General features: G+C 36.4%; 2 protein-coding genes across 2 annotated transcripts; one reads left to right on the forward strand and one right to left on the reverse strand.

Annotated features, from left to right (window-relative positions):
• The first annotated feature begins 6,319 nt into the window (after positions 1-6,319).
• Positions 6,320-7,978, forward strand: LOC117628273. The gene is made up of 4 exons (XM_034360690.1): positions 6,320-6,579; positions 6,942-7,101; positions 7,195-7,253; positions 7,687-7,978. The coding sequence occupies exons 1-4, from the start codon at positions 6,466-6,468 to the stop codon at positions 7,840-7,842; spliced, it is 489 nt and encodes a 162-aa protein (XP_034216581.1). The 5' UTR covers positions 6,320-6,465; the 3' UTR covers positions 7,843-7,978.
• An 800-nt stretch (positions 7,979-8,778) lies between these two features.
• On the reverse strand, positions 8,779-12,927 carry LOC117627722. The gene is made up of 5 exons (XM_034359929.1): positions 12,583-12,927; positions 12,392-12,469; positions 12,203-12,287; positions 10,183-10,271; positions 8,779-9,237 (listed from the first exon to the last, which is right to left on the reverse strand). The coding sequence occupies exons 1-5, from the start codon at positions 12,883-12,885 to the stop codon at positions 9,094-9,096; spliced, it is 699 nt and encodes a 232-aa protein (XP_034215820.1). The 5' UTR covers positions 12,886-12,927; the 3' UTR covers positions 8,779-9,093.
• Between the last annotated feature and the right edge of the window lie 2,362 nt (positions 12,928-15,289).

The raw sequence follows: 15,289 nt of genomic DNA on the forward strand, positions 1-15,289 counted from the left end.
CCTTTCTTCGTGTTGCATCTTTTGACATGCCACAATGCATACTCATGTGCCTTATGACATAACGTTTGCTGCCTAGAACAGCAATCTCTGCATATTTTTGGGTGCCTTCACCGGCACTCACTGCCTGTTCATTGCTAGGAAGAATTGTCTAGACGGCCATGAAAAAGAAATAGAAATAGAGAAAAAAACAGAGTGATTTTCCCCCATTTCAACGCTTACATTTAAAGCTCTATCTCTTTCTGTCTCTCTCTCTCTCTCTCTCTCTCTCTCTCTCTCAAAGTTCAACGCCCAAAGATAAAGACACTGATTATTAAAAGGGGTCGCAAAAGTCATAAATGGGAGAGATTGAGCTGTGTATTTGTCATGGGCCGGATTAAATTTCTTTGGGTCTATGTGTCATGGGAGATTGATCAAACCCAAGCCTTGTACAACTTCTGTTGTTAATCTGATGAAGCTTTGGTTAGCTAAGAACTTTTATACTTCTATACGTCTATGTGCTATGCTAAGAGCACTTCCACTCCTATGAGCAAGGGCTGTCACTATTCACATGAATAGTGGCAGCCCTTGCAATTTTGTTTTCACCCTTTGAGTAATTTCACCCATTTGTCATGGCAAAAGGCAAAGGAAATGCAAGAGCTATTACTATTTACGTGAATAGTGTCAGCCCTTGCAATTTTGTTTTCACCAGCAATTCCACCCATTTGACATGGCAAAGGGCAAAGGAAAGGCAAGAGCTATTACTATTTACGTGAATAGTGGCAGCCCTTACAAAGGCTTGTGGCGTTTTCACCCATTGCCATGACAACCACTATTCACATGAGATATGATGAGTAATGGATCAAAGCAAATGATAGTTTTTTAGCTGCGAGCGGATGAGTGAGAAATGGAAGTGCCTTGTTAAGCGGCTCCTTCCTGCCCCTTACCCCTTGGTGTAAATTAGAGTTTTGGTGTGGGAAGTGAAGAATATGACAAAGTATTTATTTAAAAAAATTTAAAAAATTCTGAAAATTTTAGTATTTTTTTATATTATTATTTTTATTAAAAAAATTCGTTGCTAATGTCATCGCTGACGTCAGCAAACCCAAGCAATAGCCTAGGCTGTTTTTGCCTTTGGGCTAGCTCAATTTGCTAGGACCCAGCTGCTGCCTGGGCAGCTTAGGCCCACTGGAATGCCAACCTGCGATTTGGGCTCCCTCTTGCCCTGGCAAAGGCAACCGCTGAAGTTGCTCTTATGGGCTAGGGTAAGGGCAATTATTACTCATATGAGATATGCGGAGATGACTTTGTATGTAGTTTTTGGTGTGGGAAGTAAAGAATATGGCTAGGTATTTATTTTTTAAAAATCCAAATTTTTTGGTATTTTTTTTCCTTCTTTTTTTTTGGTTGCTGAAGCATCATGTCATTTTGCCCAAGCAGCAGCTCAGGCTGAACTTTCCAGTGGGCTTGCCCAGGTTGCTGGGGGCCCATTGTTTGCCCAGACTGGAACTCTTGCGCTGGAGTTGCCTTTGGGTGCTTGGGCCCCTTCTTGTCAAGGCTCCCCTTCAGCGGTGGAAGTGCTCTAAGAGCAGATAACTTGTAGATATTATATGTTTTTCTTTTTCTAGACACAATTTATTAATTGTTCGTTGGACTTGAGCTTCTGCTAGTTAAACTTGGAGATGACTTGTAGGTATGAAATTGTACTTTCCTAAACACACTTTCTTAATTGTTCATTAAACTCTTGAAACAAGCTAAATTTGTTACAAGCCAAGGGAAAAACTTTGAGAACTTAAGATACTTGTCAAAAGAAAAAGCTTGACTCCTTAAAATTGAGGAGAAACACCTCCTTAAAACAAATAGGATTCTGAGACTAGTCAATTTTATTTAATTTATTTAATTTTGAAATTCTTTTAACTTTCTTTGTTTTGGAATTTGAGAAGTGTCAAAATCTCAGGATGAGCTCCTTCTTTTTTGTTTTGAGGATATTTCCTATTGAGAGGGGTGACTACAAGGATGCTAGGACTTGAACCCAAGACCTTTCCTTTTGTTTTTTGGGGGGTGGGGGGGGAGGAGCAATTTCTCCAAACCACTACATTAGTAGGTCCTTTTATGAGGAGCTCCTCCTTAATTTTAAAGATACAAACTTTATCGTTTTGCTTGTGTAGATCGATGTTTCTTTGAGAAATAACTTTGTCAAATGGGTTATGCCTTGTTTGTGCTCAAAACTAGATGAACAAAAGTGGGCCCAAACTTAAAGATATGATGTGGTGTGATCTGCCTTCAGTAAGAGCTTTCCTTCGGTAGGCTGAAGGTTATCTACAATGAGAGAAATGGAAGAACAAGGAGTGAAACTTAAGGCACAAGTATGATACCGACCGAAGGCCCTCCAATACTAAAGTTAGTTGAAGGAGATATGAGTTCGTTATAGACAAGGCAATGTCATAAGTGTCAAGTAACTATTACCTTGTGCGCTAGGGGCAATGGGCTTTATTTATAGAGGTTTTGGGTGTCCTCTTGGCGTAAACTTTCGATGTGGGACTCATGGGAATAGCCTGGGGGGCTACCACATGTCCTATAGAGTATACCAATAAGGAACCCAATAGATTCTTGCAAGATACATTTTGGGAGGCTGAATCGGCAGGGGGTGACGAGTGCACTTGCCGACTATCGATTGTGAGCCTGCGAGACTAGGTCGGCCAGTGTAGAATCGGTAAGACACCCACCGCTCATAAGGCTGGGTTGGCCAGCTTGGGCTTCTGAACCCTGTTTGGTGTTAGGTTCCTTCCACGTGTCATGGCATGAGAGGCCGATCATATTTGATACAAACATGCATGATATGAGCCAAGTGCAACACACAAAGAATGCTAGAACAAGTAATCAAACGTCACATGAGCAATTGTTAACGAAAGATAAGGTTAGTAATTCAACGTCACGTGAGTAATTGTTAACCGTTGACGATATGAGCTATAAATTACGTTGTGACAAACATATCTAATATTTCAATATATTTCTATAACATATGTTATTCTTATTTAATAATATGTGAGAATTATTTGTATAATACGTGAATTTTGTGTGTCTTATGGAAAATTTTGAAAAAAATACGTGTATTAAATGTTAGAAATACGTACGTATATGTACAATACGACTATTGTACAATTACTTTTTAAAAAAATGTGAGATGTGTATAGAACACTAATGTATTATTGAAAAATATATGTATATATATATATATATGTAAAAGCCTATAGCCGCTTGTCTATACTATTTATGAAAGACAATTTTTTTTAAAAACGTAACGCCGCATGGCTATACTATTTTTGAAAAAAATTAAAAAATCTCGTATAGCTGCACGGCTATATTGTTAAAAAAAAAAAATTAGTATAGCCGCCCAGCTATACTATTTTTTTTAATATGAAAAGTGGACCCCTACGATAGGCGCCACGTGTCAATAGAAGTCTATTTAAAAAAATAAATAAATAAAAACACAGAGTATAGCCGTGCAGTTGCACTATTTTTTTTTTTTAAAAAAAAAAAAAACCCCTCTAGCCATAAGGCACCACGTGTCAAAAATAAGTATCGCTGCCCGGTTATACTATTTTTTAAAATACAAAATCGTAGTATAGCCGCAGGGCGATACTATTTAAATACGTTATATTTAAAAGGTAAAGCCGACCGGCTATACTATTTAATAAATTTTTTTTATTTAAAAAAAGGACCTTCCTATTTGCATTAGTTTGTACTTTATAGATCTTAATTTGCTAGTTTCAACATATCCAAAGTAGATATTAATCTTCTACTATATAATATTTCAATATATATTTTTTATAACATATGTTATTCTTATTCAATAATATGTGAGAATTATTTATATAATACATGAATTTTATGTGTCTTACTGAAAATTTTGTAAAAAATACGTGTATTAAATGTTAGAAATATGTATGTACATGTACAATACAAAATATTGTACGTTTGCTTTTAAAAAAAATGTGAGATGTGTATAGAACACTAATGTATTATTGAAAAATATATGTGTATATATATGTAAAAGTCTATAGCCACTCGTCTATCCTATTTATAAAAGACAATTTAAAAATTAAAAAAAATAAAACCAGCAAAGCCGCACGGCTCTACGATTTTTGGAAAAAAAAAAAAAAAATCTTGTATAGCCGCTCGGCTATACTCTGAAGAGCGCAAAGGCACCCACGTGTAAAATAGTACAGCCGCCCGGCCATACTGTTTTAAAAAATATTTAAAAAATGAGTATAGCCGATTGGTGATACTATTTTTTAATTTAACACTCCCAGCGATAGGCGCCACGTGTCAACAGAAGTCTATTTTAAAAAAAATTTAATAAAAACACGGAGTATAACCGTGCGGCTGTACTATTTTTTTAAAATTATATAAAAAGAATGCCCTCTAGCCATAAGGTGCCACGTGTCAAAAATAAAGTATAGCCGGGCGCGGCTATACTATGTTTTTAATAAAAAATCGTAGTATAACCGCCTCGCGAGAATATTTAAATACAATATATTTAAAGGTAAAGCCGCCCGGCTATACGATTTAATAAAAAAAAGGAAAACTGAAAAAAGGACCTTCCTATTTGTAATTTATAGATCTTAATTTGCTAGTTTCAACATATCCAAAGTAAATATTAATCTTCCACTATATAATATTTCAATATGTTATTCTTATTCAATAATATGTGAGAATTATTTGTATAATATGTGAATTTTGTGTGTATTATTAAAATTTTTGTAAAAAATACGTGTATTAAATGTTAGAAATACGTACGTGCATGTACAATACAAGTATTGTCTATTTGCTTTAAAAAAAAAACGTGAGACGTGTATAAAACATTGATGTATTATTGAAAAATATACATGTATATATATGTAAAAGCCTATAGCTGCTCGTCTATACTATTTATGAAAGAAAATTTAAAAATAAATAAATAAACCAGTAAAGCCGCACGGCCATACGAATTTTGAAAAAAAAATTAAAAAATCGGGTATAGCCGCCCGGCTTTACTATAGAGCGCAAAGGCACCCATGTGTAAAATAGAATAGCCGCGCGGCTACACTGTTTTAAAAAAATAAGCAAAATGAGTATAGCCGCTTGGCTATACTCTTTTTTAAATATAAAAAGTGGTTCTCTAGAGAGAGACACCACGTGTCAACAGAAGTCTATTTTGAAAAAAAACAAAAATAAAAATATAACCTTGTGGCTGTACTATTTAAAAAAGAATACCCTCTGACCCATAGGTTTTAAAATGGCCTAGGCCCAAATAGCTGTTAAACTATCAAAACAATCCAAACTATTTGGCCAAGGCGGGGGTGATGTGGCGGGAAAAGCAAGTGTGAGGCACATGGAGTACATGCCACGTAGAGTGCATACTAAATACCGACGCTGGTGGGGAATGGTGGACCTTTCCATGTCCACAAAGGAGCTGCATTTGACGGTCTGGCCATGCTCCTTTGTCTCCTCATCCCATGTCCCTACCTCCCACTACTTTCTTGGACACTTATGGGTCCTTTCAATTTCTTCCAAACTTCATTTACAACTTCATACAATCTCTTACCCAAGTCAATTTCACTCATTTAACTTAACTAGTTACAATAACTTGTGTTTTATCTGATTAATGGCGCATACGTGAATTAGGCCAGTTAGATAATATAATGTACTCATCCTTCTATACTCGAATTCGAATAATTTTTTATGTAATTAAAATTGACTGAAATCGGACATCCTAAAATTACTAGAATAAAGATATGTTAGCTAAGGTGAAAAGTAGAAAGCCATAATGTAATAATACTTTTTCACACAAAAACATGGAATGGGGGATCCTTCAGAAATACATGGGTTGGAGACCAAATTTACTCAAATCTTCATCTCGCCAAAAAATTCTTATAAATCATATGGTGATGCTACATGTATCATATTTACTTATGATGAATACTTCTCCAATAAAATTCACATATACAAGTGGATCTCACATTTATTAGAAATATGATTCATAATGTGATCAGTAAGTGTGATACGTCTATATATATTTACGTTAATTTTGGAGTTAACTCACTTTCCTCCCTCTCTCAATATCTATTCCCATGCATTGTGTCTACTGGATACGTAGCTCATATAATGGTTTCAGCTTCTTAGGGCCCTCCAATTGATTAAAAAGTGAGAGATGAAGGGAAAAGGGGACAAGGGGAGGCCCCAATATCTCAAGTTTGGTTTTACAGGTTCATCACCCAAACACCTGCATGTTCTCTTTAAGAACGGTTATAGTCCCATACACAACCTGCATTTATTGCTCTTCCTTCCCCTCTCACTACAAATACTCTGCAAAACCTAACACTTAACCCACTCACATATACAAGACTTTCAGTTATTTCCATTACATATTCTCATCGTCTGTGTGTGACTTCAAGTCTTCAAAACCTTCAAATCATAATCTCCAATTTCTTTTGTCTCTCTCATAATATGTCTTCCATTGTTCTTCTCTTTTTTCTTTGTCTTTCTATCCATGCATGCAATGCCCGACTTCTAGGCCTTGTTTATAAGCAAAGTGGCTGTAAATCCTACCATTCTGTTGAGGTGGGTGCAAATATTTCAACATCTGATTAAATTCTTGTACATAATATTTTGAGAAGTTCTGCCATGGAGTTTTAATTCCATCATGTGGTGCATACATGCCTTATTTATTGTTATTTAACCAAAAAAGATTGGTCATCATAGTACCTTGTTGAATTGTTAGAACTACATGCGATAATCTGGAGTACTTAATTGTTTCCCATCACCGGTTGAAAGCAAACCATGTGTCTCATCACATGACCCTATCACGTGCTGACAAAGATAGACACATACAACGTGCGAAACATATGAAAGAAATCTAATAACTTAAGTGATTATTAGTTTTAACTTATTGAAGTGGCCTAATTATTTTAGGGTTGGTGCAGGATGTAGCGAAAGTCTTAAGTGAGACTTCAAAGTCATGGATGATGCCTACCATCTCAGTTGAATACCAAGCACAACAAATAAACTCTGAAACATTCACCCATGAAAGTATCCCGACGGCTCTTTTGAGGAAACAAGGGCATGCCAATGGACCCGCCTCAGGTTCTTATAAATCTTCGAATCAATTAGGTCATTATTTTTTGGTTTTGTATATATATTCTTGTTGATGATGAAGATATGCATGGTGGTGTGCAGGATATGATATTATTACATTATCTTCCCAGGTTGAGCTGAAGAAATTGATTGAAATGCAGGTATATAAGTTACTGGGTGCAATTTAGTATTTTTTTTAAGATTGTTTTGAATGATCTCTGTTACACTGGTGGTGCAAGTGGCCATATCTACTGTAACCATGTCCCCTGTGAGGAAATCAGGGCATGTGGTCTGCTCATGCATGCACTGTACATATAGCCGTTTGTGAGATACATGATAAATACATATAATGGGGCTGGGAAGAAAAAAGGTGTGTAAAACCTAATTATGTTATGAGTCGTATGTTTATGAGATAGATTGTGAATCTGATTCACATATTAATATGCTAAGAGAACCTAATCGATGGATCAGATCAATTCAGTATTCGCGATTGTCATGACTCATGATAAGATAATCTTTACATATATGTATCTATATCAATTATATTTTGCATGGAAATTAATGCATATGAATATTGATGCTGTATGATTTTAGGGATTGAAGAGGCAGGCACGGACATTACTGGGATCTGCAACACATAACATGGAGGAAGACAAAGATTCGAAGGAAGATGAAGCTATTGAGGTCGTAGTTGTTATGGATTATGCACAACCTCACAGGAAGCCACCCATTCACAATAGAAAGTCCTAGACATATCCGGATTTTCTGCTTCTGGTGGAATTTACTTCATTTCTAGCTAGCTAGCACTTAAAGAAAAATTATATAGTGATTTGTCCTTGGTTGGTGGGAAAGGTGTTTGTAATTTACCTGGTCTATAGAAGAAAAATAAATATAAATAAAAACTCTCTTGCAAAACCTTGGAAAAGAAGAAGAAGAAGAAGAAGAAAAAAGAAAGATTCTGTCCTCGTGATTGATAGAGAACACGTGTTTTCCTTTTCTGCAACAGTGAGAAGTCCAGTAGTGACAAAATGGTGATTTGATGGATGATGGCTCCTCTTTTTTATTGTTTCTATGTGTGTTTTTATGTTGACGGAATAATAAAGGATTGTAATCTAAGTGAAACATATTACATGGATGTGTCGCATGGCAACCCTCCTTGCTTGTGTTGTCACTGTCATCCATTTGGTGGTATTTCAAAGTTTCTCCATTTCGAGTGATTGGTCTAGTCAAATAAGCTGCACGTTAAAAAGAACAGGAAGGTGCATCCAAAATAATCACGTTCAATTAGTTGGTTGCTAAGGCTTGCTGCTTTTCTGTCGGGGACCAAATTATACTAGGTTCAGTTGCGCATGGACAAATGAGTGATTTTGAGTTGAATTATGCTAGGTTCAGTCGCGCATGTACAAATGAGTGATTTTGAGTTGTTGATGTGCATACGAGTGATTTTAAGTTGTTAATGCATTGTGAGATCCACATGCATCAATAGTTGACGCTAACCTTCCTCCTCTGAAAGTATATAGCTACCTACTTTCTAATTAACCACACTTCAGTGAGGGATATGTTTCACAAATTGCTGACACCATGCCCCCACTTTACAATGAATTCCACATTCCATTTTGGTGACTTAGAAATGGTAGGGAAATAAGTAAAACAAAATAGCCAAATTATATATTTGCCTATGTTTGGTATCTAAGAAAGCAGTAGCAATTCACAAAATCTTCCATATAGGGGCTGAGTTTCACAAGCTGGCAAGAAACCAGCACATGCTCTATACACAAACTACAGTGGTTGGTTATGGGTCCCAATGTTTTGAAATGAATCAATCTTTGGTGCGAGTAAAAGCTACATGATAGTAACTAGATATTTATGTTTGGTAGCACAAATATTCAACCAAAAATAAGCTAATCAAGATTCAAGATTGGCAGGACCAGCGGTTCAATATGCGCTCTTGTTTGATGAAGTATTCTTTTATAAATTTGGATTGTGGTTTCTTTAGATTAATCAAGCACTGCTGCAGCTGACAATAAAAGGTTTAACGAAGTTTATAAATTCAGAGGTTCTGATGCCCAGCTTCAGATCGATCTCGCCACCACCCAACCAGAAGAAATCAGGACTAAGTTTCTGAATTGCTTCATCCAAGATCACCTGAAAGTGAAACCAACCCATACATCATCACATTAAGAAGAGCAAAATCTGTCTACATACATATGCAAATTCATCTAATCTTATGCTTACTAAAATTTAGTGTGAAAGTGCTAGGTTGTGGTCGTCACAGACAATAACTACGATGTCATTTCATAATGTTTTGTGATTTCTAGTTTATGATACATCATATGACCCATGATGGGAAAATGAATATCCACTGTTCAAGCATTTTCTAAGTACTTCAGACATTATAATACACTCCCTACACTAATGCATGTGCAAACACACGCAAAAGAGTGTTTGCTGTCTAACAAACCTAGCTATATAATCTACCTCTCAAAATAAATCCCTTCTTTTGGAAGATGTGGCAGACTGGCAGACACTCGTTAATCAAAGACAACCAATACAATGGACCACCATTTGACAACCCAAAACTTGACACTCATGGACTAATAGACAGTTGATATCTGAAAAGTGGACCAGCTCAACAGCTGGTATGAAGGTTGGCATGACTGAACTTATAAACAGGGTTCCTGGCAATTGAACCTCGGGTCCTTCTGTGCTGGAGCTTATCATGAAAGGGCACTGAAGTAGTTTGTCTCAAGAACACAGGACAGCACAGGTGTAGCTTATAGTTGTAGGGAGGTAATGTTTACAGTTGTTGTATAAGCTTATGAAACCTTGAGAGCATGTTACAGAAAGTTTAAAAGAAATGGACCACAATTTAGATACAGTTTCCATCCTAGTTTCATCTAATCAATCACATCAGACTTCTGAGCAATCAGTTAATTGGTTTTACAATTTTCAAGGGACAGATGCAAGGCAAAGGATCTTGAGTGACATGTCAAGCAAAAATAATTCTGATACCACGAGACCACAAAAAACAATTCCAACTCCAAAGGGCATCAAATACATAGTAAATAGATGAAAGAAACAAGTGTTCACCGGAATGTCTGTTTTCATGCCAACACATGTAACTCCGTTGTGTTCAAATCCAGTCAATTCTACTGAAGTTTCCTCAGGTGCAAGCCTCACTGCATAATCAAATAACAAACATTATCACCTTGTGAAATACAATAAGAAAAATTTAACGTAAACCTTGAAGATATAAACATATTAAAAAACTGACAACGGAGAACAGAAAGAAAATCCAACAATGCAGCATATTTTGGAACACTTTTTTTTTTCTCTTGCAGAGAACTTTTGAACACTTCCACAGTATATACTTAGAAATACAAAAAGACGGTTTATGATAAAACAACAGGAGTAATACAAAAGAAACATAGACTGGAATTGGACTGTCCTCTTTTTTTTTCTTCCCCAACTGTCCAACGAGGCAGGAAAGGGTTAAGAATGAATATGTTATACAATAACATTGGAACATGTCTCTATGGATTTAAAGGAGAAGGCTCACACAAAAATGATTAGTATTTTTATTTGCACACGTACAAAATCCTGGAAGGCATTTTCTTGGAGTTCCCAAGAAGAACCATGTGAAAAGACCAACTTCCCCTGAGAGTGAAGGAAGAAATTGGTGGAATCTGAGAAGATAGGAATAAAGCCGTCTCAAAAACAGTTCGCCCAGGAAAGCCGGCATTGAAGGAACTTTTTAATGCTTCTACAGTGGATGTGAAAAAGAGGGATGACCATAGGAATAAAACAGGATTAATACTGAAGTACCATAGCATGGACGTGGAGCAAATTTTTTTTTGTTTTAAATCGACTGCCCACTAAAGCAAAAATGCGTTAAGAAAAAATGTTATCTGATAACATTGGAACACATCTCCATGGGTTTAAGGAGAAGGTTCAAGCAGAAAGGATAGTTTGATCTACGCACGGATAAAAGCCTGGAAACCATTTTGTTGGAAGAGTAGGTTCCCAAGAAGATCTATGTGCAAAGAGTTGGACAAACTTTCTTTGAGAGAGTGAGAAAAAAGAGAGGAGGAATCTAAGAGGATCACGAATAAAGCCATCAAAAAAACAGTTGGACTAGAAAAGCCAACATTGCAGACATTTTCTGAATAATTATACAGTGGATATAAAAATGATTACAGAATAAACAGAAGGAATAGAAAAGAAACATAAAATGGAGTTTGAATAACATTTTTTCCGTCAACTTTCGATTGAGGCAAAAATGGTTACGAAAAAATGTTATCCAGTAGCATTGGAATGCATCTCCTATGAACTTGAGGAGAAGGCTCAAGCAGAAAGGATATTTATTTGATTTACGCACAGATAAAATCCTGGAAACCATTTTGTTGGATAACATGTTACCAAGAAGAACTATGTGCGAAGAGTTGGACCAACGTTTTTTGAGAACTGAAGAAAGAAATAGGAGGAATCTGAGGTGGTCATGCATAAAGCCATCTGAAGAATAGTACAACCAGAAAAGCCAAACAATGCAGCAAATTTTAAGACACTTCTTACAGTAGATCTCAAAAGAAGGGATGATAACAGCATTAAAATGGAGTAATACAAAAGAAACATAGAACGGAGTTGGACCATTCTCATGTTATCAAACAATGAGGTGCATAATTTAGAAACATCAGCATCTAAACACACCACAATCACCTACCCCAAAATCACATTGCTATTTGTTCTTTTTATGTGACAATAAAAACCCATCTTTTTGCCAATTTTCGTAGTACGAATAATGCATTCACCAGAAAAGATATAAATCTAATATCACCAGAGTCTGAACACAAAACCTACTACTAAGTACTAATAAGTACTAACTCACATTTGCTAGTTTGCCACCTACTTGACAGTATTGGCATTATCCATTCTTTGTTTTTTTTAACATTGTACTTAAATGCATTTACGGCTATCCAAAATTTCTGAACAATGAAAAATAAAATTAACTTCAACATGCAAACAGCATAGATCCTAGTTTGGCATACAAAAATTGCAAAACTTCAGAACATCTTAAGAAGTCTTTGATTGTTAATAGAACAAGAGAACTAACAGTTGAACTTTTTCTTGGCTATCTTCCCCTCGTTGAGCGAATACAAGAAGTTCTTTACAGCTTCAGCATTAAACCGAGCAGTATACTGCACCCCAAACAAAAGGGTCCAAATTTCACGCAATTCATACACCAGCATTATAAATGTCTTAACTTTAAACACATCCGTGAAAAAAAAAAAAAAATGGTTACCTGAACGACCACAACATAATACTTTGAATTGTTGCGGTCACTACAATCAACCACACTAGATTGGGCTTGAGTGTTAACCTGGGAAATGCAATACAAGGTCCAAATATATAATTCAAAAAAGAAAAAGCAGAATGCAAGTGGAATTGAAAAGGGATTTCAGATTGGAGATTTGAGTTGAATGAGTTGGGTACCAAGACAATGCTTTTGCAGAGATGGTGGACGGAGGCGGCGCCGAGAAAGTCGCGCCGGTCATCGAGAGACCAATCGTAGTAATCGACAGGTACCCTCTTGAAGGCGAAGTCTTTCACGCCATTGGCGCGGAGAATGGCGGAGAGACGAGCTTCTGTGGCGCCGATGGCGTCATTTTGAGTCGAGGTAGGGATGGGGGAAGAGCTGTGTTGGGGAAGAGAGGCAGAGGAGGCGAGCTCGAGCTTTGATATGCGTTCTAGGATTTGGGTTTGGAATCGCTCCAGCTCTGCTAGTGATTTTTCCATTCTCTCTCTCTCTCTCTCTCTCTCTCTCTCTCCTGAGTCCAATTTTCGAGCTTTGGTTAGCCATACGAACGACGCGTTTCTGATTGTCGTTTACGATATTGTAAACGACAACCGATGGATTAAATAATGTACATAACTGTCTTTTTCCTGCTTTGCTCATCTTTAGTCTCCATCCGTTCTCTCAGTTGGCCAAAAAATTGCGTGGTGTTTGGTAAATTGGTAGGAATGTTTTGCCATTGGGAGAGACTCTTTGTATTTTAGAATAGCAAAAGAGGAATGTTAGCTACTTTTTCCTATTGCCTTTTTTATTTTGTTTTTTTCATTTATTTTGGGTCACATGCATTTAATTTACACATAAATCTTATATATGTAATGTAAAATATTAATATTTTAATTAAAAAATAATTAAAAGGTTTTTGAACACATTAAATACATAAATTTATATGTTCGTGGAATATACGTGGTACAAAATGAATGGGAAATGCAAAAAGGGAAAAGCAACACACAAGGTAGCTAGCACTCTTCCGAGTTTGAAAAGCTAGCTTCCTTCCCATCTTAGGACTCGTTTGGTTCAAGGTTTAGGAGTTTGAGAATGAGTTTGAAATTGCATTCCCATGTTTAATAAGTGTACTTTTAGAAATGCAATTATGGACTTATGAGTATGGACTTCCCATGTAGGGAGGAATTTCATACCCTTGGCTGAGTTTGGGAATTTTTTCCCCCTCACTTGGGAAAGCAGTTAATGCAATTTTTTATGACTAACTTACCCCTATTCTATTTTTAAAATACAATGTTTTAACTAGGGGTGGCAATTTTGGGCATGACCTGTTACACTACTCGAAACCCGCAAAAGAATTTAGCAGGTTCAACTTGCACGATTAAAATTCTGGTCCTTTTCGGGTCAACCCGCCATGATTTGTTTAATAAACGAGCAGGTTTTGGGTCAACTCGCCAACTCGCTAAAATACCTATATAACCCGTTTAACAAAACGGGTCATGGTGGGTCAACCCGCCAACAAGCTAAAATACCTATATATCACGCCAACCCGCTAAAATACTCATGAAACCTGCCAACCCACTAACCCATTTATTTGTTTATTCTTCATTTTTCTAATTTTTTTTAATGTCTTTTATTTGCTACCACTTAGCGGGTCAACCCAACACGACCCAAAATCCGCAAGAGAACTTAATGGGTCAACCCGTGCATAACACGTTTATTAAACGGGTCAGGTTTGCATTAAGCATTCCTGACACGTATATAATCTTGACACGACACGAACCCGATATAACACGACCTATTACCAGCCCTAGTTTTTAATCTTAGAAAAACTCTTCGTATTTCTTTCTTTGTGATATTTAAAAAAAAAAGTTAAGGGCATTGTTGGAAAACTCAACAAATTTTCATTCCTAAATCTACACAAACTAAACATGGGAATAGTATAAAATGACATTTCATGATCATCATTTCCCAACGTTTCCAAACATGAGAATGAACATCCTCCATTCCCATCTCATGAGATTATATAGGGGAAGTTCATTTCCAAGAAGTTCAATCCATGAACCAAATGAGCCCTTACATTCTTCGTCTTTCATATTACCTATTCATTTTGTGTAAAGTATATTTCACTTACACATAAATCTATATATAAAATGTATTTAAAAACTCTTTATTCTCTTTACAACAAAATATTAGAATTTTACATTAAATACATGGATATATGTGAGATGAATTTACTTGACACAAATTTAATGGGAAAGACAAAAAAAGAAAATTCAAAAGGAATGCAGCTAACATTAGAGGTGTGAAACGGGACGGGCCGACCCAGCATTGCACGAGCTTAGCCCGTTTAAATGGGATAAAGCACGGCACTTCACGAGTATGAATATTAGTGGGCCTTGCTTAGCACGGCACGAAAGATTGAACTGGATTGGATTAAAAGATAGGTTCAATGGATCATGCCAGGCTTGGTCAAAGCCCGCTTCAAGCACGGCACGAGCCTGAGCCCACTTCAAGCATGGCTCAAGCCCGGCTCACTTTATAAGTAGATGATGAACCACCAAACTTTATAACGAACCTCCCATGCCTCATAGCTATGGCATGAATGGTGAAGTTTTCCTTCTCTTTCCTCTCAAGAATGCATTATTTATGCAACCGCTGTGAAATATCTGAGTAGCCATCAATACTTTAATCTGTTTCTTTTTCATAGATTTGAACATTGGTATAGCGACTTCTACTTCGTTTCTGGGCGAAAATTATACAAAAAACTATGTTACAACTTTCAAGCCAATTGAACCTTTTGTTGTTGTGATTACATTGTTTAAAGTATTAAATTCCAAAACTCTGATATGATAGCAGATGAAATTCTGGTATCTACTGTGTTTCCTCGCATGAAGACAACATTCA

This window comes from Prunus dulcis, chromosome 5 (genome assembly GCF_902201215.1).
Source record: "Prunus dulcis chromosome 5, ALMONDv2, whole genome shotgun sequence".
Lineage (NCBI taxonomy): Eukaryota > Viridiplantae > Streptophyta > Magnoliopsida > Rosales > Rosaceae > Prunus > Prunus dulcis.

Bases quoted from the DNA above. Each gene is read 5' to 3' on its own strand.
- LOC117628273 (XM_034360690.1), top strand. From the start codon at position 6,466: ATGTCTTCCATTGTTCTTCTCTTTTTTCTTTGTCTTTCTATCCATGCA. The intron at 6,580-6,941 runs GTGGGTGCAAAT...GGGTTGGTGCAG, and splicing joins AATCCTACCATTCTGTTGAG to GATGTAGCGAAAGTCTTAAG. The intron at 7,102-7,194 runs GTTCTTATAAAT...GGTGGTGTGCAG, and splicing joins TGCCAATGGACCCGCCTCAG to GATATGATATTATTACATTA.
- LOC117627722 (XM_034359929.1), bottom strand. From the start codon at position 12,885: ATGGAAAAATCACTAGCAGAGCTGGAGCGATTCCAAACCCAAATCCTA. The intron at 12,470-12,582 runs GTACCCAACTCA...TGCATTTCCCAG, and splicing joins TCTGCAAAAGCATTGTCTTG to GTTAACACTCAAGCCCAATC. The intron at 12,288-12,391 runs GTAACCATTTTT...TTTGGGGTGCAG, and splicing joins ATTATGTTGTGGTCGTTCAG to TATACTGCTCGGTTTAATGC.